Source organism: Colletotrichum phormii, assembly GCF_030913505.1.
Source record: "Colletotrichum phormii strain CBS 102054 chromosome Unknown BDP81scaffold_4, whole genome shotgun sequence".
Classification (NCBI taxonomy): domain Eukaryota; kingdom Fungi; phylum Ascomycota; class Sordariomycetes; order Glomerellales; family Glomerellaceae; genus Colletotrichum; species Colletotrichum phormii.
In genome coordinates this window covers 1,156,357-1,179,729 of record NW_026851446.1, presented here as the reverse complement: position 1 = coordinate 1,179,729, position 23,373 = coordinate 1,156,357, and the positions used below count along the sequence as shown (strand labels likewise).

Sequence of the window (23,373 nt, the reverse complement as noted above, 5' to 3'; positions counted from 1 at the left end):
GGGTAATCCGTTCCCGTATCTCCTTTTTCAGATCGGCAGTAGTGAGAGATGGTCCGTCGATATCAAACCGCACTCGTTCCCCCCCCTCCTCGGCATCCCTCTCTTCCTTGGTACTGTACCAACAACCCCTCAAGAGGGCGAGGATGGAACCCTGTCTCTCTCTTTTCCATGTCATAATTCGTCACATTCATATGCGTCAGTCCCTGTCGGTCCTCCGCCGGTGGTGGTGGTACACATCGTCTCCCGTCTCCATCACCCGGCCCGCGAATATCAAGTAGCAGTCCAGTCCATGGCAGGAAACATACTCCCAACATCCCACGTCCCAGCATCCTCCCCCAACACCCCCGTCCAAAACGACGCATCCAGATCCCGAATCATGGCCTGCGTGCCGTCCGACGAATTGGCAGGCAACTGAATCGGCTCCTGGATCGCCGGCTGCGACTTGAGCCCGCACAGCTCGCCTTTCACAATATTCTTGAAGTACCGCAACATCTCCGTCAACCTCAAAAACGGATCAACCACTTTCGGACCCGGCACGTCCGTCGCCGCCGCCGCCCCTTCTTCCCCCCTCGCAGCCGCCCTCCTAAACTTCCCACTCCGATGCGCCACAAAAACCTCCAAGTGCGCGACCTGGCTCTCGACGAACCCACCGAGGTCGAGGTGCTTCTGCACCAGAGGTAAATCCCACCCAGGTACCTGGTCGAGCGTCATGAGCTTTAGGCACACGATGAAGACGTACAAAAAGTCAGAGGAGCTGAGGCAGGTGAAGCGCGGCTGTAAGCTGAGGTGGTTCCGCGGGAAGCGCATCTCGAGAAACGTCTTTGCGGCGCTGCAGCAGCCCCAAAGGAGTTCGAGGCGTTCCGTGAACGAGATGAAGGACGCCGGGCCCCGGGCTTCGGGGATGCCGATTTCGTAGAGGAGGACTTGTGCTATGCTGATGTGGGCGAGGAGGCCGACTGAGTTTGTTTTTTGTCAGATATTCTATCTAAAATACGCATGTCCTTCGATAGTTTCAGAGGCGGGGTCTAACGTACCATTATCCTTGAGGTGCACCGGCAGCGACGTCTTGAAAATATCAAGCTGCTGCTGGAACGACTGAACAACCATAGTCAAGGGCAACTGCAGCGACTGGAAGCTCGTGCTCTCCGTCCCGAGCGTGAGGGAAATCGTCTGCGCGAGCTGCTGGATCTTGAAGAGGTGGACCAGGAGCGCGTCGCTGGGGTACTCTGCCGCCTCCTCGATCTGTCGGCAGCAGGACTCGAGGTACGTCGTGTTCATGAAGGCGTCTGGCCGCTTGTTTGTCGTGAAGACGCTTTTCTCATGGTCAGCCTCCATCTCTCCCGCTCCGTTGTTCGAAGAGAAAAAGAAAAAAAGAAACCCCCCCCCCCCCAGATTTTGACTTACAGCGTGTTGAGGTAATAGCACCCAGCAAAAGCCCGCATCAACTCCAACTGCGCCGAAATCTCCTCCTGCGTCTGCACCTTTCTCGCCTCATTCTCAGGCTTCTGAAAGCTGATACAGATGCCGCTCCCCTTGCCGCCGCGCTCGCCCATCTGCATGGGACTATCGTTGAACCCCAAACTCACACACATCGACCTCGCCAGAAACAACAGATTCGTAAGCTGGTAGCTGTTGATGTTGTAGTGATACCACGCAATCAGGAGCTGCAACCCCTGTAACACATCCAGACTCTTTTTCGGCTTCATAAACGCAGCCTGCACAATATCCTGTAACAGCTCCTCCCCCAACAGAACCTGCTTCGTCGCGTCCAAGTGACACGCCGTCATCATGATTCCCTTCCACAGGAAAGGCCTCTCCGCCGCCAGCTGCGTAGGACCCATGTGCGGCGGCACAATCACAAAGGGGTACAGCTCCTGCATTTCGTCCATGAACAACTTGAGAACTGTACTCTGCTCGTTGTTGAGCGGCCAAGGCGACTCGTTCGTCGTTGTCGATCCCGTCCCCGCGCCGCCGTTGTTATCGGCCTGGCTGCTCCCAACAGTATGGTGATCATCCGCCGTAGACGCGCTCGGCGCAGGCGACGTATCAGACCACCCCCCTTCGCCCCCGCCAACGACCTCCTCCGGCGGGAACAGGTGGTCGCAGTTAATCGGGATCTTGGCCGACGCCGGCGCGATGCTGCCGCTGGGCGGGAGAGGGGAATTTGCGCTCCCGACGACGGTCCCGTTGGCAACGATGGTCGCGACTTCTGTAGTGCTGCTGTTGCTGTTCCTGCCGCCAACACCACCACCACCACCACCACCACCACCACCACCACTGCTGCTGCTGCCCTGCTGCTGCGTCGTCGCACCCGCGCTCAAATGCGTCGTCAACTCATCCAGCCTCTTCTCCAGCTCAGAGACTTTAGTAGGCTTGGATTCCTTCTTCGCCCTGGGCGGCGCAGGGGTCTGCGAGCCGCACGGCTTGCGGAGCCTGTGGCATCTAGTTCATACAGTCAGAGTCTCGTTCTCGTGAAATGTAAAAATAAGGCCTATGCGAATACGAGAGAAACAACATACCGTTCGCACTTGTTACTTCCGTCCGGCCCCGAGATACACCTCGCCTTGGCCTTGGCGCAGGTCGTACAGGCTCGCGGGCCTTTATTTCTGTGGTCAATGTCCATTCTGATCTGTCTTTCCTCAACTTGATCTCATAGAGGGCGAAAAGGTGTAGTGAGGAGGAATCAATCAGGCACCAGCTGAACTAAACGGTAGGTAGAATATGATATGAAACAAACACTCTTTCTTTACAGGATTTTCAGAAATTCGCGTCGTAATCCTTCATTTGAGCTTGTCTGCCTTTCATGACGGATCTCCTGAGTTGCGTGTAAGTCAAGGTGGGACGGGACACCCACCCCCAGTTGGCAGTGACGGGGACTTAGGACCCCCTCTCCCAACCAATGGCATAGCCTTTTTTCGAACGGAGACGGAGCAACTCTGCGTGCCCGCCTCCGTCGGAGTTGCTGAGTCAGAAGACTGGACGGGCAAGCCACGCCTGAAAAGTCCGCTTCTGTGGTGGTGGCACACTGAATCCGGTAGAAAGGTGTGGCCTCCCTGTGGCACACACCGCATACTACCTTACATAAAGCGTTGAGCCTACAGGCCCTACACCTCACACCGCGGCATCCCATCCCATCCCATCCCATCTCATTTCCCCAGCTATTCGGCGGGCACCGCGGAGACCCGTCCAAGGTGACCGTAGGCGGTGCCGGGTTTACATCGGGCTGCGCTTTCCTCGCCGATCGCGGGAAGACCGCATTCGCATAACTTTGCGATACCGAAAAATGTCAGCCATGCATGAAGTATCCCGGGCCCGTTGAACTTCAGATGACCCTAGTGAGGTTGCAACACATGGCAACAAATATCAACATGCATCACAATATCACGTGTAGACCTGAAAACTTGGAAGTGATGAATAAATGTGTCAATAAATGACATTCATATTGTTAAATAATTGGTTATTGCGACCAACACTGAGATCAGAATCCGCCATATAGACGAAAACATGGAATCTCAAATCGAAAGAGAACAATTGGGGCCACGGGGCGTGGGTTAAAATCACACAAAACACTTGTTGATCACTCCAAAGAACGTGGTTTAGGTCCGATGAGCTCCCCTCTTTTCAGATATCAACGTAACTTGGTTGGTGCTAGATTCAAAAAGAACCCAGACCAGTAGAACGTGAAAAAAAATCAAATGGCAGAGCTCACGGCCTGACCAGTCGTCGCCTTGGACTCACGCTCCAGCAGGGCCTCGACGAAGCCGTTGCTAATGTTTCCCGCGGCCTTGATCTCCTTCGCAGCCTGCTCGATGCCTAGCTGGTTGTCGGTCCACAGGGGCTCCTCGGGCGCGGCCTCAGCCTCCCCGACGCCAATGAAGCCGCCCTCGGCAGCCCACTCCGAGGTGCGCTTGATGCCGAGCTTGGTCCAGATCTCGTCGAGCGCCTGGACCAGCTGGTCGCGGTATTCCTTCTTGTGCCCGGGGGTGGGCGTGACGCGCAGTCTCTCCTGCCCGACGGGGACCGTGGGGTAGTTGATGGACTGCACGTAGATCTGGTAGTCCTGGAGCAACATGTCCGATGCCTGCTTAGCGAGCTCAGCGTTACCAACCAAGATGGGGATGATGTGGGAGGGGTTGGGGATGACGGGGATGTCGCGGTCGTTCAGGGCTTCCTTGACCGCGCGGGTGTGGAGCTGCTGAAGGCGACGGTCGCCATCGTACTCCATCTGGTACTCAATGGCCGTCTTTGCGCCGGCCATGGTCGCGGGTGGGAGTGACGTGGTGAAGATGAAACCAGGGGCGAGGGAGCGGATCATGTCGACGAGCTTGGAGCTGCCGGCAATGTAGCCACCGACGCATCCGTATGCCTTTCCGAGGGTACCAGTGATGATGTCAATGCGATCCATGATGCTGCCCTTGGGACGGCCCTGCTGATGCGCTTCAAAGTCCAGGTGCTCTGCAACACCCGCGCCGTGCGGGCCGTACATGCCGACGGCATGGACTTCGTCGAGGAACGTAATGGCGCCGTACTTCTCGGCCAAGTCGCAAATCTCCTCAATGGGTCCAATCGATCCACACATGCTGTAAACAGACTCGAACGCAATCAGCTTGGGAACGTGAAGCGGCAGCGACGCCAACTTGGCCTCGAGATCCGCAACATCGTTGTGCTTGAAGACAATCTTCTTGGTTCCAGAATGACGGATACCCTGGATCATGGACGCATGGTTCAGACTATCCGACAGAATGACACACTCGGGCATCTTGCTACCCAGAGTCGCCAGAGTAGCGTCGTTCGCCACATAGCATGAGCTGAAGACGAGAGCGGCCTCCTTGGCATGCAGCTTGGCAATCGTGCCCTCCAACTCGACAGCGTGCTTGTTGTGTCCAGAGATATTTCTCGTGCCACCAGCGCCGGCGCCGTACTCGTCCAGGGTCTCGTGCATCGACTTGAGGACGTTGGAATTGCGGCCCATTCCGAGGTAGTCGTTGGCGCACCAGACAGTCACCTTCTCCTCCTTTCCAGCCATATGAGCACGGGGGAATTCCTTGGCGAGACGGTTGATGTTGTTGAAGTAGCGGTACGACTTGTCCTTGTGCTTCTTCTCCAGCTCGGCGTTGTAGTAGGCCTCGTAGTTGAATTTGGCCTTGGAGGTGTCCGAATTGCCCATGCCGACATTGGAGGCAGAGTTCTGTCGAGCAGCGGGGATACCGGGAGGGGCTTGGGCTACGTCAATGGTCAGCCGAGGAGATTCTTTTCTCTCTCACGATGGTAGTTTCCATACCTTTGTTGAGCAAGGGAGCATCAACAGCCCGGGCATCCTTGCTGCGGCTGGTGTGGATGTTGGCGCGGCCAGGCTTGGAGTTGGTGCTCAAGGCGCGAATACCAGCAACAGAAGAGCTTCCCATCTTAGCCGGGCGTCCATGGCCGTACTGGGCAGACTGAACAGTCAGAGCCTTGCCCATGACGGGGCAGCGGTGGGCGAGGAGCTGCAACTTGGACATGGTTCCGCCGCAAGGAGAGACGGCCGTCTGCTGGGGCGCCGCCTGGATGGCGTGGGGACGAGCTGAGGTGGACAGCGCGCGCAGTTTGGCAGGCGAGGCCGACTTCAGGAAGGGGCACATGGCCTTGGATTGACGAAGGGCAGCCTCCATGGTGTTTTTCGAAGGCTGGCAGTTGTAAATCGTACGGGTCGGTTTCGTGTTGTCGGGATTTGGTTTGTTTCGGAGCAGAACGGTGCTACTCTGGATTTGTTGTGCGGTTTGTAGATTTCGGTGTGGCGACTCAAAGCGCGCGCGACGTGGATGTGAGTGAGGTCAGCGGGTTTGCCAGCGAAAAGTGATCAGCGCTGAGGGGCTGAACACAGGTCAATGGGCAGAAAGAAGCGGTCGACTCTTGTGATCGACAATTGGGACGGTATTCCTGCTGGTAAAGAGCAGAAATAGGAGAAGAAGGGGGGAAAGAGAGAGAGAGGTTTAGCAAGATGAGGAGAAAATGGGAAGGGGGAGCGAGAAAAACGAGCAGATTCCCGGACAAGTCCTTTATTTTAGTGTCTCCGGTGAAGAGTCGCCATGACACCAAATCCCCAAGGGCGCAGTGGAAGGGTTACGGTCTAGGTGGTAAGTATAGTGTACCTCGTGCCGACCGGCCGCCCCGCCATCTGGCTGAAGTTTGAACCCCAGCACCGCTGCACCACACCAACGGCACGCCGCACCAGCGACTCGGCACAGGGTGTGGTAGGTGCGGCCCTGCGCAGTTTGGGGGCCTTTTGGACTCTTGTGAGTGGTGGACGGGATTCAGGCCTGGGCATGCCCGCCCCGAGATCCAATCCATTTCCAGCTTGTTCTAGGTTCTAGGCGGTGGGTTAGGGGTGCCGCTGCACGCGATTTCCCATCCTCGGCGTCCCTCGGGCCTAGATGGCAGCGAGGGTTGTCAACTTCGCCCGTACTCAGGTACATCGCATTCATGGAGCCGGGGTTGAAGTGTACGGCGTTGATGGTGGGACCCCTAAGACCGCAAAGTGGAGTCTCCGAATACCGAAAGTCGGCACTTGGACCAATCATTACTCGTCTATAGCCAATTTCTGACGACACCTGATTGGTAGACCAACTCGACACCGCTGCGCAAATGCGAAAGTGACCTGAGGTCAGATCCCTTTTGTCCCTTTTGTCCCTTTTTATTTAATTCTCTTGGTAATACCACCCCAGTTTCGGTGTTTGCTGTTGTGGTTTTCTCTCTCTCGCTCGAGTTCCGCGGAACTCATTTGCCTACTATCCAGTACTAGCGAGAGGGCCAACGTCTTTTCTTCTTCTTCTTATGCCCACATGGCCTTTCCTTCAGGACCCCTGCTCTTCTGGAAACACCGCTGTGGATCCTGCAAAATCAATCGTACGAACACTGCGCCGGTGTCTTCCGAGACCGAACTTGACAGAGGCCGTTCCGTGTAGGTAATAGCTTCCGCTTCCGAAGAGCGGTATTTTTCAAAGCCAATTACCGCAATTACAATACTACTGTACGAGGGCACAAAAAAAGTGAAGGAAAAAAACAACATGAGCTCGAGAGACACATGAAATCAAAGTCAAGTGCCTTGAGCGGCGAGGCAGACTTGAATCGGACTCAACTTCTATTCTCAATTGTTTCAGGCCTGCAGCTGTCGTTGCCTTAGTCACCTGTCACATCGCCCATGTCTCAACTGTACTCCTTCCCTCTCTGATATTGGTGCTGTTTGCGGAATATGGAGTATGGTGTATGGGTCCAGAAGGAGCCGTTAGGGTACGTTGTCATCATTCGCCGAGGTTACTCGCAGTCATCTCAGCTTGTTCCATCCGGCATCATGAATACGAGGACACAGTCAGCCACAACTTTCAAGCAGTGAGACACGGAACTCTGCGGTCTCAACAAGTAGCCGGTCAACTATCACTGGTTGCATCTGCCGCCTCGCCTGAATGTTGAGAAGTCTGATTACCCCGAGTGAGCCTTGAGCCAGATACCTAGGCTTACCAAACGGTGTTCATTTGCATGCTATTTTTTTGGCATCAACTCAAATGACTCCTATGCCGCCCTTAGAAAGTCCTCCGCGAGAAATCAGAAAACCTCCAAATGAACGCCTCCAAAAAGGGTATCATAAAGCCGGCCTTGCAATGCCGTCAAACGCCCATGCCTTCCAAGATGCCTGAAAATGCCCCCTTAAAGAACAACCCGAATACCTGTTGCAAACGCCTAATCTGCGCACTCACAAACCTTGCCCTGCCGGCGCCGACGCCGATGACGAGGGCTCTGATGTCCGCCGTTGTTCTTCAAGTCCCCCTTCCTCCACCGCTCTGCTTGCCCATGTGGGAAGCCTAGGCGCACGCTGTCGCCTTGTTTCCGCAACCTCCCTAAGCAAATCCAAATCGTTGTCGTCGTCGTCGTCTTCCTGGAAAGGATTCGCTCGGCGAACGGGTGGTAAAGGTTTGGTGGGCAAGTCGGAAACGATCTGCGCATGCTGCTGATCAAATCGTTAGCCGCAAAAGAGTTTGCTGAATAAGTGAGTACTGAAAGACGAAAAATGCAATCGCACAGCAATGAAATGAGAGGCGGCGGGCTCATACTTTAGGCGCCTCAGTCGTGACTTGACCCAGCTTGAGTCTTTCGCGGAACTCATGTTCCTGGAGCGCCTCCCACTCGTTCGAGAGGTTCTTGAGTCCTTCAGTCGACGCGTACGCAAGCTCGGAGGGAGGAATATGCCCTGTGAGGACTGCGGCAGCGAATCTCGGATTACCCATCAAACCGCACAGCTCCTTCAAATGCGAGTTATCAGGCAATTCTCCTTCCTTGAGCTCTGATCTCACGAGCAATGTCGACCTTGCGATCCGGTCAGTCAGGACGACTTTGTCCTCCATGATCGCATCAGCAACCGCCGAGTCCGTTATCATATCGAGTGACTCGAGGATCTTGTCCCTGAACTGCTGCTCCCAATTGTATCCGGACCTCTTAGATTTCTTTACCGCAGGAGATGAGAGAGCTTTTTCCGCAGGCGGGGGAGAACCTGGTGTCTGCTGAGCCCTGAAGAAGGTATTTGCACCAGCCATGGGCATAGGCATTGGGCCAACTACTTGAGACTGTGATGTTTGATTATGTTAGCGATGTTCACCAAAATCGGGAGGTTTACTTTACCTCTACTGATATCTGCTCAGCAGGTTGCTCCCTAGTCTGGGCATCAGGACCGATAGTTGCAGGCTGTATTGAATGCGAGGGAGCGGCGGCTTGTTGTGTTGCTGCAGCGTCCATCTGAGTTGTCAGAGCACCAGGCACTGGCACAGGCACAGCCGTAATCTGCGGCGGCTTCATTGGATCTGGCAAGGTCTTCGTGATGCCTCCCGGTGGAGTGAAAGCCTGGGCTGTGTTGAAGTTATGCATCTGAGCGAAATTTGGAACAGGAATTGGTGTTTGACCGCTGCTCCCAACCACACCAAAGGTTTGGTTTACTGTTTGTGGCATGAACGATGTTGCACCCACCAAGGCTGGAGCGCCAAGTTCAGCGATTCGTGCCAGCTCCATTTCACGATACTTCTCTGGGTCGGTGTTGCGGATAGAATTCATGTAGACCTGGTTCTTCACATCCTTCAAGTCCTCAGGCGTTAAGATTTCGGACGTATCTTCCTCTTCAAAGGTGTCCGTCATGACAATCGAGCGTATGCCCTGGGACATGCCTGGGTGGGTCAAAAGGCTGTCGAGAACAGTATCCTTGCCGGCGAATGGACTGAGGTCATCCTGATCGGGCTCCCAGCGAGCTTTGGCGTACTCGTTGTCTTTCTTGGACCATCTTTTCGGGTTTTCGCTGTCCACAACCCGTGATGCCAGTTGGGTCTTGAACACGGATCTGTTGTGAAGCGCTTGTTCGTATGTCCCGCCAGAGATGAACTTGTAGACATATACCGGCTTTCGCTGGCCAATGCGGTATGCTCGACCGACCGCCTGCTGCTCGTGAATAGGATTATACTTGAAGTCGAAGATGACCACGCGGCTGGCGCCGTGAATGTTCAGGCCAACCCCACCAGCTGTCGTTGAAATCAAATAGACTTGGTTTTCGCCACTGTTGAAGTTTTTGACTTGTTGCTGCCTCTTATGGATTGGGGTACTGCCATCCAGCCGAGAGTATCTTCTCCGCTGTTGTCTGAACAGATTGTCCAGATAATCCAGGGTCGGGATTGATTGTGAAAAGACGAGAACTTTCTCCTTCATCCTCTCGCATTGGTCCAAAATGGCGACGAGAAGCTGCACTTTCCAAGACAAGGCAGGCGAAGGCACATCCTTCTCTCGCTGCAAGATTCTCAGGCCCTCGCTAATGATCGTGCTTGACAAAGTCAGGGTAGCCGGTTCCTTCCTTAGCAATGCCGCACGCTCCTCCGTGAGTCTCTTTTGCCAGCAACGAGGGTGATTGACGATGAGGCCAAAGTTGATGTTGGCACCCAGAGTCTTGGCGCTTGCAACGTTCGCGCCATTGTTGAGGGCGGCGGAGAAAGCGTCGTAGAGCTTGGCCTGGAGGGGCGTCACGGGAACAGTGAGTATAAATTCCATCTTTGGCGGAAGGTCGTTCTTGAGACAGGACTTGATTGTTGCTCTGTTCGTCTTGGGCGCTACAGTAGCCTCCAAAACAGCAAGTTGTTTCTTTGCCTTTCGGTACTGGCTTCCGGTGCTGTCCTCGTAAAGACCAGACTGAATCGGCTCGGCATAATAGTCCTTGAACTCTGCCAGTGGACCCAGATAATTGGGAGCGACCCAATTAATCATGCAATAGAATTCTATCACATTGTTTGCCAGAGGAGAACCGGTGAGTGCGATTCGTCGTTGAGTCTTGAACTTGGCGGCTGCGATAGCTATCATCGATTCGGGGTTCTTCATTTTGTGAGCCTCATCCGCAACAACGAGGTTAGGGCTTTCTGTGAGGATTTGCGCAATCGACTTGGCCTCCAGGGGCGTGAACATCTCGTCCCCTGAGGGAACAGCCAATTTCTTGAAAATGTCGTAGCCAATAATCATCACGCCGCCGGTTTTGTCCCAGTCACGGATCATTGGGGCTCTCTCCAGTGCATTGACGACGGATTCCATTTTGTAGAAGTGACCAAGAACCCCATCGGGAGCCCACATCAACAGCTCATCCATCCAGTTGTCGACAAGTAAGGCCGGGCAAAGTACCAGAGTCTTGGACTGCCTCAGGTCCTCTGGAATCTGTGACAGAACAGACTCGTCTCTCGATCGCGCGGCCTCGGCGATAGCAACAAGTAATGTGATGACCTGCATGGTCTTGCCGAGTCCCATTGTATGAGCGAGGAGGCATCCCTGCCGCACCTTGGCGTCGTAGACGATCTGATTCCACAGGAAACGGACACCTTCAATCTGGTGGTCCTTGATACGTTGACCGATGTCGCTATTAATGTAGATCAGGCCTTCGTCATCTCCCTTGGTTTCGTTAATAATGAGACGTGACTTGTCGCTCGAGATGGTGTCGGATGCTGCTAGCTTCTTGCGTAATTCCTTCCGCCGCTGCTCCTGCTCTTCTCTTCGGCGTCGGTCGCTTTCGCGGAGATCTATGGCGGTCTGATCCATGGCTACCAAAGGCTTCCGTTTCTTAGACGGAGAGTCTTCAACATCGTCGTCGGTGAAATTTCCCAAAGACTCTCCACTATCAAGGCTTCCACGACGGCCCGAGCTGCTGGTTTGGTTACCCTCAGGGAAGTTGGGCAATATAACAGTTTTGACGAAATCACAGAAATCTTCAAACTGATCTACCTTCCCCTTTATCTTCCTGACCTTGACTTTGTTGTTGAGCCTTCTTGTGATGGTATTAGCAGCTGCCGGCTTACAGAGTGCGAAGACTCTGAACAAGCGGGCAATGACGGTGCCGAGCTCGACTGCACTCTCTTGGCTGTGACTTTCCGGCAGCTCTTCTAGTGCTGTGATCACAAGGTCCGTCCAGATATCAGCGGGAGCCATGCTCTGGATAATGCGAAAGAAGGCCACTCTCCATCGCGAGGTTAGCCTCGAGATGACACAGATCAAAAGTCGCTTGCCGTCTCCTTGCTTTCTCCATATAGTCGGTGCGATGTCCCCAATCTTTCCATATTGGTCGTATGGAGTTTCTAGCTGTTCCTGGGTAGGCGGTGGCTGCTCATCAATTTCGCTTTCAGGAGCTGGCGTTGCGGCTGCCGTGGTCCTTGGCTTCTCAGGCGTGACTACAGAGATGAAATTCCCCTCAGGAGGTGCAAGCTCATTCTCAGGACGGGCGGGCTCATTCTCAGGCTCGGAGTCAAACATTGTCAAGTCGATGATGCCATCGTCGGATTTCATGTCGACGAGAGCGTCGGCTGGCGACTCGCCTTTGAGCAATCGCAGAGGTTGAGGTTCCTGCATTGAGACCTCTTCAGGGCCATCCAGATCCATGGGTCTTTCTGGACGAGAGCCGCTCGCCACGGGCGACATGGCGTTGGTCATATCGTCAACCACCAAACCGTCGTCGTCGCCAACCACAAAATTGTCGTCGTCATCGTCGCCGCTGGTGATAAGATCGCCATCTTCGTCAGAGAGATCGGGCCGCGGGGCTGCAATTGGCCGTTGCTTGGGCATCGTCAGTGGTCGGGTAGGTTCGGGTCCTCGCAAGGTATCGAGAAGCCACTTTTCAGCTCGCCGGTCCTCGACACTGGACTCGAGGCATCGTGCTTGTCTGCGCAGCTGGTCTTTAGCCGGCCATTCGTTCAGTTTGATCTCTCGACAGAGCTTTTCTATGCGGTTATTGAGAGCCTCGAGTCGAGATGTAGCATTCGCTATTTGTCGGACGAGACCAGTACGCCGGGCCTTGTTCCAGATGGCGTTGGCCTTCCACTCTTTTTTGAGTAGCTTTCTCTCGTCCCAAGAGGCCTCAATCCGTTGTATTTCCTCCTCTAGCACACGTTGGACATCATGCGAAGTCAGGTGATGAGACTTAAGTTCCATCTCTTGCCTTTTCTCCTCTTCCTCTTCCTCAATCGCGTCCCTTGTCTCTGTGTCGTAACCTTCGTCGTCATCGGAGTCTCCGAATACCGGAAGGAGCTCATCTTCCTCTTCAGGCTCCACGAAAGGAGATACACCGTTGCGCAATAACGTCAGAGACTTATCATTCGTGCGCATTAGTCGTCGCAACGCTCGGTGGACTTGGCGACTGTGTCCAGAGGCAATCAATCCCTTAGCAACGAAGTGAAATGTATTGCTACCCTCATCTGCGGAGCTTCCACCAGGTACAAGACTTGAGTGAGGGACTTGACGGCCGATGATAAGCGCATCAGGTCCAAAGTACGCCCCCAGAGAATCGTATCTTGAGACAAGCTCTTGGTCCACTCGCTGGGTATTCCCATGGGGTCTGCTGGAAGCCGCATGCGAGGAAGACCGTATGCTAGTTGTATCGAGCTCCCGAGAGATAGCGTCATCGTTTACTGTCGGGATGGCCGGTGGTGTCTTCCCACGGCTTCTGCTAGGGGTCGCGTTCGATATAGGTGGCCGAGTACTCGCTGTCACAGCTTTCCGAGTAACAACATCGTCAGCTGCTGTACTGAGAGGTATGTTGCCAATTCCGGTGACAGTCGCTGTGATCAGAGTTGGCGCCATCTTTCTCTTCTTCTGAGGTGGTTCGTTCGTCTGTTTGTCTTTTTCTTCAACGCCGGATGCCAATGTATCTTGATCCGCGGTGCCACGCATCGTGATGTCTTCCGTCTTGGTAATCGTCGCGGGGTCCTCCGTGATACTGGGATCCAGAGCTGCGCGTTCCGGTTCGCCGTTGACATGCAGCTCCAGCGAGCTTTCTTGGCTATCCGCCTCCTCTTTGGCCATTTCGACCTTCTGATGGCGATACTCGCGGCTTTTAGACTTGAGATAGTTGATGGCTTTGACAATCGTCATTTTGTGAACGATCTTGACGATGCCTAAGTCCCTGAGCAGACCGTCAAGAGGCGGCATGACGTCTTCGTAGGTGAGAAGCGTCTCGCCGTCAATGTCATGCTCACGCAGTGCTTTTGCGAGGACCGTCGGGTTGGGTCTCTTGGTCGCAAGTCTCGGATGCCATGGCCGACTTTCAGCGATGCATAGCTCATGCACCAGCTGTTCGACATCCCAATTGAAGGGATCATCCTCATTGCCCTCCATGGTGGCTGCCGCTTAGGACATGAGAATAGCTAGAGAACGAAGAGACGATTAGCAATGGACAGAAGAAGACGAGTAATTGAGAACACAGAGTCCTCAGGCATGGGTAGTGAGACCAAAGTCTGGCGAGTGAATGAGCTTGAAGCAGTATGAGTATGAAGGCAGATTGTGTGAGAATAAGGCGGGAAGCTTAAGAGGAGCTGCAGTAATTTGAAGTGACCTAGAAAGTAATGGACCGCCGATGAAGAATGCTGGATGAAAAGTACCAGGATCGAATTTGGTGAGAGGACCAAATAGCGATAACCGTGAAGCCAGACTTACGACGGAATTTGAGGAGGGCAACAAAGCGCATGAGTGGTGCTGGATTCTTTGGTCGGATGGATCTTATGCAAGGGGAGAAGAATAAAGCTGTGCTCACTGCCTGCTACCAGAATTCGAGTTGTATCTCTGAAGCCTAGACAGTTCGAGGAGTCTCGACAAAAACGAGAATGTCTTTGTTTCAGGGAATAAGCAGTCGACAATCGTGAAGAAAACCAGCCGTTGAGAAGGGGCTTTCCAGTCGTGTGGCGAAAACGAGAAAGACCGTGTAGAAAGTAAGTAGAGAGAAGACGAACCGAGTAGGTTTTGACTCGGGTCGAGTGCAAGACGTCTGGAAACGGGTGGTTGTGATGGGAGAAATGTACCGAAATTCAGGATGCTGTAGGCATTGCCGCCGGGTTTCCTATGTCGAATTCACGACGCGTTAGTCTGGAGAAGTCGCGGAAGTCGCAATGGACCTGCTTAAGCCCCCCACCTTCCCTGGTCAAGCAGGCCCGCAGGGTACCTCGCCTTAAACGCTTTGGATGAAGGCAATGTATCTTTAGGTACCTGTCCAGGGCTAATCCAAATAAGGTTAGGGGACCTGTAGCCAGCACGTGACTGTGCTTTCGGGTTTAAGATAAGGTAGCACTTATCGGAGTGAGATGGAGGGGTAAATGGAAGGCGCAAAACAGACCTGCCAGCTACCGACCCCGCCATCTTCTTGTTTGTAATTCATAAGATGTCTTGCCTTGAGAGGACTCATGGAGAAGAAGTTTCTGGATTAGTAGAGTTAGAGCCGATCACCAATGTTTGGATTTCGCGGTCACATAGTTGAAAAGACCTTTGAACCCTCGTAGGGCCTGGAGTCCCCTTATTCTGCTAGGAAGTCCTCCCCACTTAGACTGATCACGTCTTGTGTGCATCGTACCTACCAGCTGAAGCTACAGTGAGGGTACCAGCCATTTGAAATCCAGACCAGAAGTTCATGGTGGGGCAGCCGATTTCTCGTCGCTCCCCCGCCAGACATCCCTTATTGATATTAACACTCGCTCCTCATCCGGTAATATCTCACTCTCAAAAGTTCTCAGCAGACTCGACAGTTGGCTCGAGTCACTTGCTGTTTCAAATCGAAGACAAATCTGTCTTCTTTTTCCAACAAAGGGTCTTTCCAAAACAATTTGTTACTGTTTCTGGCCCCATCCACTTAGCGCTGTCCAGCAATTATTAATCACCAAGGCGTAACGACACCAAACCATCCACTCTAGACTGTAGCAACCTGCTGTGATTGCTGCCGAAGCTCTGAACTCGGTCTCTTTAAGAAAGCTTCAGTAGCAGTATGACACTTCCGACGCTGACGAGGGAGCAGTACCCTCCCCGGCTTTCCCAGTCGGAGCAAGACGCTCTCGTACAGACCGTCAAGGACTGGGCTATCGCCAACGGCTTGTCGGTCCGGCCGCCTCCTGCGGTCGTGACGCCGGAATCGGATCCCAAAGGTATCCTTGCGGTCAACGTGCCCGTTACGCTATTCCCGAGTCCTTTCCCCAAGGGATGCTTTGAGCAGGCGAGATCCGTGCAAAAGACGTATAATGAGCTATATGCCGCCATCAGCAGGGATGAGGAGTTTCTGAGTGCCATGGTGGATGAGTATGTTTCCACTCCCTCTTGACACTTGGTCACGCACCAAGTGTAGCGTGCAAAACTATAGAGACTGCATCTGACAACGCGTAGGGTCAAGGGAGGTGACGACTTCATCGGCAAGCTGTGGGATACCCATGTGCGAGTAAAGAAGGAGGGGTATACTCAAGTATGTAGTTGACCCCATGCGTCAGGTATTGATACTAACCATGCGCAGAGCCTCTCCTTGGGATTGTTCAGATCAGACTATCTTGTCCACCAGGATACCTCTTCAGGTGAACCTAAACGCCAGGTCAAACAGGTCGAGTTCAACACGATCGCTTCATCCTTTGGCGGCCTTTCATCTCGGACCTCACTCGTCCACAAGTAATCTTACACGTCTCGTAAGGAGAGAAGCTCAGGAGACTGACGCCACCCACAGGTTCCTTTCCGTGGCAGAGTACCCTCTCCTGGACCATCCCATCGAGCCCGGGTCCCTCGACCTGCCCGAGAACAAGAGCGTCCAAGGCCTCTCCGGCGGCATCCGCGCCGCCTACGACGCCTACGGCCCATCGGAGCTCGGGCACAAAAGGTGCGTTATCTTCGTCGTCCAGGGCGGCGAGAGGAACATCTTTGACCAGCGCCACGTCGAGTACGCCCTCGTCAACGCCGCCGACCCCGTCACCGTCTTCCGCGTCCCCTTCTCCGAGCTCCTGCAGCACACCACCGTCGCCGACACCCCCAAGCGCCAGCTGCTCTACAAGCTGCCCCGGGACCCGACCAAGGTATTCGAGGTCGCCGTCGCGTACCTGCGCTGCTGGTACGACCCGTCCGACTACCCGGACGAGAGCATCTGGGAGGCCCGCTACCACCTCGAGAGGTCGTCCGCCATCAAGTGCCCCACCGTCCTGACCCAGCTGGCCGGCAGCAAGAAGATCCAGCAGGTCCTGGCAACGCCGAGACCAGGGACCTCGCCCTCGGTCCTCGGCCGCTTCATCCCCGACGACGCGCCCAGCACGGCGGCAGTGTTTGAGACCTTCACCAACATCTTCCCAATGGACGCCTCCGAGGCCGGGCTCAAGGCGCGCAACATCGCGCAGGACCCGGAGCTGTGCAAGAGCTACGTCCTCAAGCCGCAGAGGGAGGGCGGCGGCAACAACCACTACCGCGAGGACATACCCGAGTTCCTCAAGAAGACGCCCGAGACGCACTGGGGCTCGTACATCCTGATGGAGCTGATCACGCCGCCCAAGCAGGATAACATCATCCTCCGCAACGGCAACCTCGAAGAAGGCGGCGTCATTTGCGAGCTTGGTATCTACGGCACTACGGTGTGGGATCAGGGCACCGGCAAGGTGGTTCACAATGAAGAGGCTGGCTATCTGCTCCGCACCAAGGGCGATACTAGCAACGAGGGCGGTGTCGCTGCGGGCTTTGGGTGCATGGACAGCTGTACGCTCGTCTGAGGAGAGCATATCTGGTGATTGAGAGTTTAATAGAGCCGTTGAAGTTCCCACGCATGACACGCATAACCCGAGTGAACGTTCAAATCGAAAGAAGCCAAGCAGGAAGAGCAGACGTGACGCAAAACCGCGCACGAGGACGCAAGTGAGAGGAGCAACCCATGGTATCAATTATCGTCCTAGAAAAAAGAGTTTTGGTACAGCACGCCTCAACCAGCCCATTTATCAGGTCATTGTACACAAAAAGAAAAACAAGAAAATCTCGATAGAGTGGAGAGAGAAGGCAGGCCAGTTCAGGTCAGTGTCTCTAAAGGGCACACACTCCGTCTTTCGTTCGTTTCGTACATGGCACTCGGTTGATCGTGTTGGATAAGCACTGAAAAGCCGAAAGTCTTTTTACTCGCTGGCCTCGCCGCCGTTCTGAGGACGCCTAAGGACGTCAATGGAGCCTGTGGGGTTTCTCATGTTAGGACAAATACAATCTCTTACTCGAAGACAAGTCTGTGATGGGATGATATATTGGGGAAGATGACGAAGAATACGTACGTTGGACAACGCTCAGGGAGCTGCGGTTCTTGCCCTCAGCATCTTGGTAGGCGCGCATGGAAGCATCGCCCTCGATGTAGACCAGAGTTCTATTCCACGTAAGAACAACACGTTAGCAAAATTCTTGTTTAAAAGGTTTTCATCCTCTCCCTCTCGCCCTCCAAGCTGATCATTGCGGAGTGTATGTGTGCATTGCGTACCCCTTGGGCAAGCTCTGAAGGAAATCCCGACGGGGACCCTCGGGCTCGAAGCTCGTAACACGGAACCAGCTGGTCTGGCGGTTATCCTTGGGCCCGCTGTTGCTAGCGACGGCGTATCTGACAATCTCGCGGCCGGTGCTGGTGGGGACGACCTCGGGGGCGTCGGCGAGGTTGCCGACGATGGTGATGCGGGCGAGGTTGTTGGAACGGGTGGTGGTGAATGCGCGGGCGGCGGCGGTCATGCGCGGGGCGACGGCGGCGCGGCGGAAGAGGGCGGAGGCAGACATTTTTTGGTTGTTGGTTGCGAGGCTTCGTGGGTGTGAGAGAGAAAGTAGGCGTTGGCTAAGGAGTGACGGGGAAGGACGGAAAAGATGGTGTTGATGTGTCGAAATTGACGAGATGGGTATTCATTTGGGGGGGAAGCTGAAGTGCCGGTGTGGGAGCTGTCGATTTCGTTCGCGGTGGGCGCGTTCCGTCGACGCGCCAGGGGGTACAACGTACGGTAGCTTGCTGCGCTGTAAAGTGGCTCGTGCGTAAGGCCGTCCCTTGAGTTTTCGCATTGACCCCTGAAATTGGACATCCTCCCATTGTAGATATTCCTATACCGGGGTCAACCCATCGGGTTTAATCGCTTAGCGGAAGCTACCAAGGGTGAGAGATCCATTGTGTTGTTCATCTTTCACATCATCCGGTCATTTTCATCGTTTTTCAAGGCTCCTACTTTTTCTACCTCATGATAATTCACCCTATAGAAAGTCGTGTTATTTTTCATTAAAGTATTTCCTATCTCTAGCCCAAGGCTTTGATTGCTCAAGTCAACCTACCTAAATGACTAGGATTGACCGACGATGAGGTTTACTATCATATCAGACTAACATATATATCGCATTTAGAGATCCGTTTCTCTGTATTATATTGTGCCTCGCCTTTATTTATTTATTTGCCGTGAACAGTACGGTATCAATTCAGGTGCCCTTTTACTCGAAGACATCACCCATGTCTCGAGACGGGGTCCCTGGTTGCGACTTGAGCCAAACAGACATGAGGACTTGGAGCACGACCCGGCCAGATATGCCACATTTCTCAAGGGCCGCTTGGTTTCCATGCATCCCTTTGTATTCGGCTCACTTCTTTCCTACCTAATATTTGACATCCGGTTGACTGTCCGTGGCCTTCATTTACTTCCTCAACTTCGATAATCGAGGTCAACCGGTTCTATTTCCCAGGGGCTCTGCTCTCCATGATCTAGAACGGGAACATCGTACTCAGGAAACTGGTCTCCTTAAGTGCCCCGGTCACTCGTGCGTGATCAATATCAGAACAGTGACGATGAAGTGAAAGGTCATGGGGGTAAGAAAAAAAAGAAGAAAAAAAGAGTTCGCCACCGGTGTGGCTACATCTCTTGGTGCTCATGCTGGGATTCTAACTCGGAGCCTGTCGTCGAGTAGGCTATTCGGGCGAAGATATTGATTGTTGACCATAAACTACTCCACCACCCAGCCAGTTTGACCCGACCCGTCGACCTGGACGGGCGCCTGCTGGCTGGTGACTGGAACGGAGTTGAGGGGGTATATATTCAGGTCGGCAGGAAACTTGTCAGACGGTGGGTTGGGCAGGTGCCTTAGATAGGTCTGCCACAGCCCACTCACTACCTTTGGGAACCACGTGTCGAAAACCTGAGCTGGTCAGGTAACGGACACAATTCAGCCAAGCGTTTCCCTTGAGCCCACGCAAGAGCTCTTTAGTCATGGTCATCGGCAAGGATAAGGATAGGCTTACGCAGGTTGAAGGGTGTCACTGCGAGGTCAGCGCATTGAAGAGAGGAACAGAGATCTGCATAACGAAGAAAGTAATTTTTTTGAAGCACATCAGTGTAAACATATTACTGGGGTCTCCCGAGCCTGGCTGCTTCTGCTCCATCATCCAGCGTACAGACGGCTTCCCCTAATTTCAGGATCGCTCCCATTTCGCACATTCTGGCATAAAAAGCATATAGGTCACCGAAAAAGTGAAACCGGAAACAACGCGTAAGAAATCATTTGCTTCACATTTCGTGACTGTCCCAACCAAGGGATCCTAAAACTCCGCGCCATGCCTTGGTATAAGGTAATAGTAGTAGTAGGGGGTGGGGATTGGGAAAAGAGTAAAATAACCCCGGGTAGTAGTAAATGGATATCGAGTGCCTCGTTAAGAAGAGAGGCTACGGTCGTATAAGCTCATGTCGGTTCGTCCCACAGGCCGCGGCCGATCCGTGATTAGAAAGAGTGTATGATGAAATACGAAGTCGAAGGGAAGAATGTAGTGTGGCAGAGGACGAACAGAAGAGTCGCCTTGCCAGATTATGATGCCATTACGGCGGTTGCCGGCTCCATTGGCAGGCTTCCAGATCTAGAGCCGCCAGGTGTGCTAGGAGCAGGTGCAATTTCCGGATCTGGGATTTGTATGTCAAGCTTTTCCCCGAGTTAGTACGGAGTTGCCCATGGATTCGGGGAGTTGAACTTACTGTCATGTACCCCGTCTTTCTCAGTGAGATAATACGTGGGGCCATTGAGCTGTCTTCGTTGCCGATAGTCTTTTCCATCTCGTTGTTCCACTGGTCAATCCAGCGTTCCAGGCGCTTCAGCCGAGCTTTGACACCAGTAAACCCCAAATCATCCCACAACCAACCCGTGACGAGTCCGAGCATGCTATCGACCACGTTTCTCCAGTTGTATGGGCTGAATATCGGAATGAGTTCGCCGTTGAGCTTGTCAATAATCCTCCGAAACTCTTGTTCTGACAAGCCGGCCGGGTCCAAAATCTCAGGGTACAAGTTGGAGAACGTTGGAGCCAAATCTCCCTCAATCAACCAGTCTCGGCGTATGCGAATGATTCGAGTGTTGTGGTACTCTGCCGAGTCGAGAGGAACGTGAGGGTTCATGTGTGGGAAGCAGGGGTGTTGCGGTCCCCATTCTTCGCCCAGGTCTGGCGGCAGTTCCTCTCCCATAATCGACGAGTTGGAAGATGAAATAGCTGACCCAATACCCATGCCATCACCGGCCGACACATTCGAGTGGCGTGGCAGCACATCTGGCCCGCGTTCCAAGTCCTTCGAAGCCCCTCGCCCCTGATTCTCAGCGCCTTGGTCCATGATTGCCTTTCCTTTCCCTTTGTCGTTGAGCGTGATGGCAAAATCTCGTATGACTGGGTCAGAAACACTTTGCCCACGTTTCCTCAAGCCAGTTACTCGAGTCTCGACAGGAGGTTCTGCGGGTGCTTCTTCTTCCTCGTTGGCGGGATGTGCGTCAGGATCCAAGAATGTTGGCGACGGATCAGCGGACCTTCGTCCGTCGTATGAATGGCGCACTGATGGTGGTAGACTGATGCGATGCTCAGCACCACTCCCACTGCGATCGATTTGGAGGCTGTTTCGATTCGACGTCGGATGTCGCGTCTGGCGCTGCTCCGGCAGAGTCAGGAGCGGATAGTCGCCTGCACCAATCCCGAGAGGATCGGCAGGGTCGACGGATAACGGATCGAGAGTCGGATGCGAAAGAGGGACGGCGGGAGGAGGCGGTGTCGAAGGGCGTCGTTTGCGTACAGGCTTATCGGGAAGGCGTGGTGTAGAGTTGGTTGGATTCCAGAGACGAGCAGCGGAAAGGTGAGGAAGTCGACGGGCCGCAGAAGATGCGGCACGATTGCGAAAGGGAGACTGCAGGAAGTACTCTTTGGGGTCGTATTGGTGTAGCAGGGATGGAGTGCGAGCTTGGGGCAGGGCGGCGGCGTGGGCGGCTACTGGAGTTTGCAAGACTGGCGAAGCGCCAGGGTATGTGGGCTGCTGCGAAAGCGTTGTGATGCGAGGATTTGCGGATGCATCTACGGTGGCCGGTGACGGAGACTTGTTTCTCGCGTGAGAAGCCGTGGGGAGAATGGTTCGACGAAGGCCGCCGTGAGGACGACGGCCTTACGGGGCACGGTGGAGAACGGGTCTTTTGGTTGTCGAGGAATTTGCAGCAGCGCCTGGGCCAGGCTCGTAGAGGTCGCCAGGGCCTCTTTAAGCGGCAGCGGTGATATCGACAACGAACGGAGTGATTGAATTGGTCGCCGGGTTGGAGGGGAGGTTGACGGGATGGTATTGGGGAAAAGTCGTCCAAGGAAAGCGTCGCACAGGAACGACGAGTGCAGCAAAAGCAGCAATAGTCGCAGGTGCAAAACGATTAGGTTTGCAGCTAGAGATGTGGAGACCCGGACAAAGAAATGCGCAGGCGACGACGTGCAGAGCGTGGCTCGGACTGCAGCTTTGGCTTTCGCTTGAACGGTGGTGGTGGTTGTTTTAATGCAAGCGTGGGCAAAGCGGGCAATGGTGAATGGCAGAGGGAGAAGCGGATGAGGAGCGTGATTGGTAGCAGGCTTGAAGGCCGTGGTGGTTGTGGATGTGGATGCCCGTGTGGATGCAACGGTGGTGGTGAGGACGACGACGAGGGTGGTGTTGGATTTGGACCGAGGAGGAAAAGATGTGGTGGGCGCGGCGTTGGTGGTGATGGACGGCAATGGATAATTGCTGCAAATGCAAGTGGTGGTGAATAATGTGAATAATTGCGCCCGAATGAGAGTGCAGGTCGTCCAGACCGGGAGGTTGCAGCTGGGCCTGGGCGACGACTGTGAGGCGGCCGTGGAGTCGTGAAAAGTGGAGAGCGCGTTTAGGGGGGAGGAGATGGCCGAGATTGGGTTAGACGTGGAGGCTCTTGCTCTCAGTCCCAGCATTTTGGGAAGCCGCTCGTTGGTGGGAAGCAGGGGGGGGAGGGGATCTTTCCTTGAAGTTCCCTCCACTGGGGCCTGAGAAGCCCGCCCACTCTTGCCCTGAGCAATTGCCAGTGAGCAGGAGCAGGAGCAGGAGCAGGAGAGCAGCGCTTTCTCTGCCCGGATAGTTGGGAAGGTCCACGGGTACCTTACTGTGCAAGTAGGTATTGGAAGGAACGGATAGGGAAAGTCGGGCTAGGTAGGCTCTAGCTCCTTCCTGCTGCTCGTTGGCTGCCGCAATACGCAGGAACAGACGGCAGGATCGTCCTTTCTCTGTGACTCTGCGTCGTGGTTCCTGGCTCCTGCTGCTCGAATTGTTTGGTTCGGATCCAGTTGGCCCGGGATGAACGTTCCTGCAGCTCAATGCCCACCTCACTCCAGTCTCCAGCTGCACTTCACACACTTGTCGCTGTCGTTGGTACCGTCGAATCGTCGTGTATTCGATATGGTCGATTTGTTTTCCTGTTCGTCGTCTCTTCTTGATACTGTTTTGTCGTCCAAGCTTACGCCGACGTCTGTTCACCCATCCGCCGGTATTCCGAGGACCTCTTCCACAAGAGGTAGAAACAGCAGCCAACTGCGTCAGTGTCGTCGTCGTTGCCCAGCTCCTCTCGCGCTGTCGAACAAGCAGTAGGGCTGTTTGTCGTCGGCGGCGGAAACTGTCGCAGAAGGGATCGAGGGTTGAAGAAAGATAGTCGATGAATTTCAAAACCAAAGTCTTCCGTCAGGCTTTGCAAGCGGAGTGGCGCAGGATATAACGACAATCAGTGGCCCTACGAGGCGGTTCCTGTTACAGATACAGGACTCGAGGATTCCGCCGGTGC

General features: G+C 54.2%; 8 protein-coding genes across 8 annotated transcripts; 2 read left to right on the top strand and 6 right to left on the bottom strand.

Moving 5' to 3' along the window:
• Nucleotides 1-270: 270 nt before the first annotated feature.
• Nucleotides 271-2,623, bottom strand: BDP81DRAFT_391074 (uncharacterized protein; the record flags this gene model as incomplete). Its single annotated transcript, XM_060587503.1, has 4 exons — nt 271-956; nt 1,035-1,312; nt 1,405-2,442; nt 2,520-2,623. 4 exons carry the CDS (start codon nt 2,621-2,623, stop codon nt 271-273), a joined length of 2,106 nt encoding a protein of 701 aa, XP_060448968.1.
• A 786-nt stretch (nt 2,624-3,409) lies between these two features.
• On the bottom strand, nt 3,410-6,006 carry BDP81DRAFT_342435 (5-aminolevulinate synthase). The gene is made up of 2 exons (XM_060586041.1): nt 5,282-6,006; nt 3,410-5,223 (listed from the first exon to the last, which is right to left on the bottom strand). Exons 1-2 carry the CDS (start codon nt 5,649-5,651, stop codon nt 3,692-3,694), a joined length of 1,902 nt encoding a protein of 633 aa, XP_060448967.1. The 5' UTR covers nt 5,652-6,006; the 3' UTR covers nt 3,410-3,691.
• A 1,423-nt stretch (nt 6,007-7,429) lies between these two features.
• BDP81DRAFT_162319 (uncharacterized protein) lies at nt 7,430-13,855 on the bottom strand. The gene is made up of 3 exons (XM_060582051.1): nt 8,653-13,855; nt 8,088-8,597; nt 7,430-7,984 (listed from the first exon to the last, which is right to left on the bottom strand). Exons 1-3 carry the CDS (start codon nt 13,648-13,650, stop codon nt 7,730-7,732), a joined length of 5,763 nt encoding a protein of 1,920 aa, XP_060448966.1. The 5' UTR covers nt 13,651-13,855; the 3' UTR covers nt 7,430-7,729.
• Nucleotides 13,856-15,283: 1,428 nt separating this feature from the next.
• On the top strand, nt 15,284-17,027 carry BDP81DRAFT_311132 (glutathione synthetase; the record flags this gene model as incomplete). Its single annotated transcript, XM_060583703.1, has 4 exons — nt 15,284-15,591; nt 15,676-15,751; nt 15,800-15,948; nt 16,004-17,027. The coding sequence occupies 4 exons, from the start codon at nt 15,284-15,286 to the stop codon at nt 17,025-17,027; spliced, it is 1,557 nt and encodes a 518-aa protein (XP_060448965.1).
• A 393-nt stretch (nt 17,028-17,420) lies between these two features.
• BDP81DRAFT_446684 (single-strand binding protein family) lies at nt 17,421-18,057 on the bottom strand (the record flags this gene model as incomplete). Its single annotated transcript, XM_060592094.1, has 3 exons — nt 17,421-17,473; nt 17,571-17,659; nt 17,771-18,057. The coding sequence occupies 3 exons, from the start codon at nt 18,055-18,057 to the stop codon at nt 17,421-17,423; spliced, it is 429 nt and encodes a 142-aa protein (XP_060448964.1).
• A 2,052-nt stretch (nt 18,058-20,109) lies between these two features.
• On the bottom strand, nt 20,110-20,900 carry BDP81DRAFT_458503 (Golgin subfamily A member 7/ERF4 family-domain-containing protein; the record flags this gene model as incomplete). Its single annotated transcript, XM_060593421.1, has 2 exons — nt 20,110-20,220; nt 20,274-20,900. 2 exons carry the CDS (start codon nt 20,898-20,900, stop codon nt 20,110-20,112), a joined length of 738 nt encoding a protein of 245 aa, XP_060448963.1.
• Nucleotides 20,901-21,561: 661 nt separating this feature from the next.
• On the bottom strand, nt 21,562-22,581 carry BDP81DRAFT_162289 (uncharacterized protein). The gene has a single exon (XM_060582050.1). It carries the CDS (start codon nt 22,511-22,513, stop codon nt 21,626-21,628), a length of 888 nt encoding a protein of 295 aa, XP_060448962.1. The 5' UTR covers nt 22,514-22,581; the 3' UTR covers nt 21,562-21,625.
• A 141-nt stretch (nt 22,582-22,722) lies between these two features.
• Nucleotides 22,723-23,283, top strand: BDP81DRAFT_419878 (uncharacterized protein). Its single transcript, XM_060589804.1, has one exon. The coding sequence runs from the start codon at nt 22,893-22,895 to the stop codon at nt 23,181-23,183; it is 291 nt and encodes a 96-aa protein (XP_060448961.1). The 5' UTR covers nt 22,723-22,892; the 3' UTR covers nt 23,184-23,283.
• The last annotated feature ends 90 nt before the right edge of the window (nt 23,284-23,373 follow it).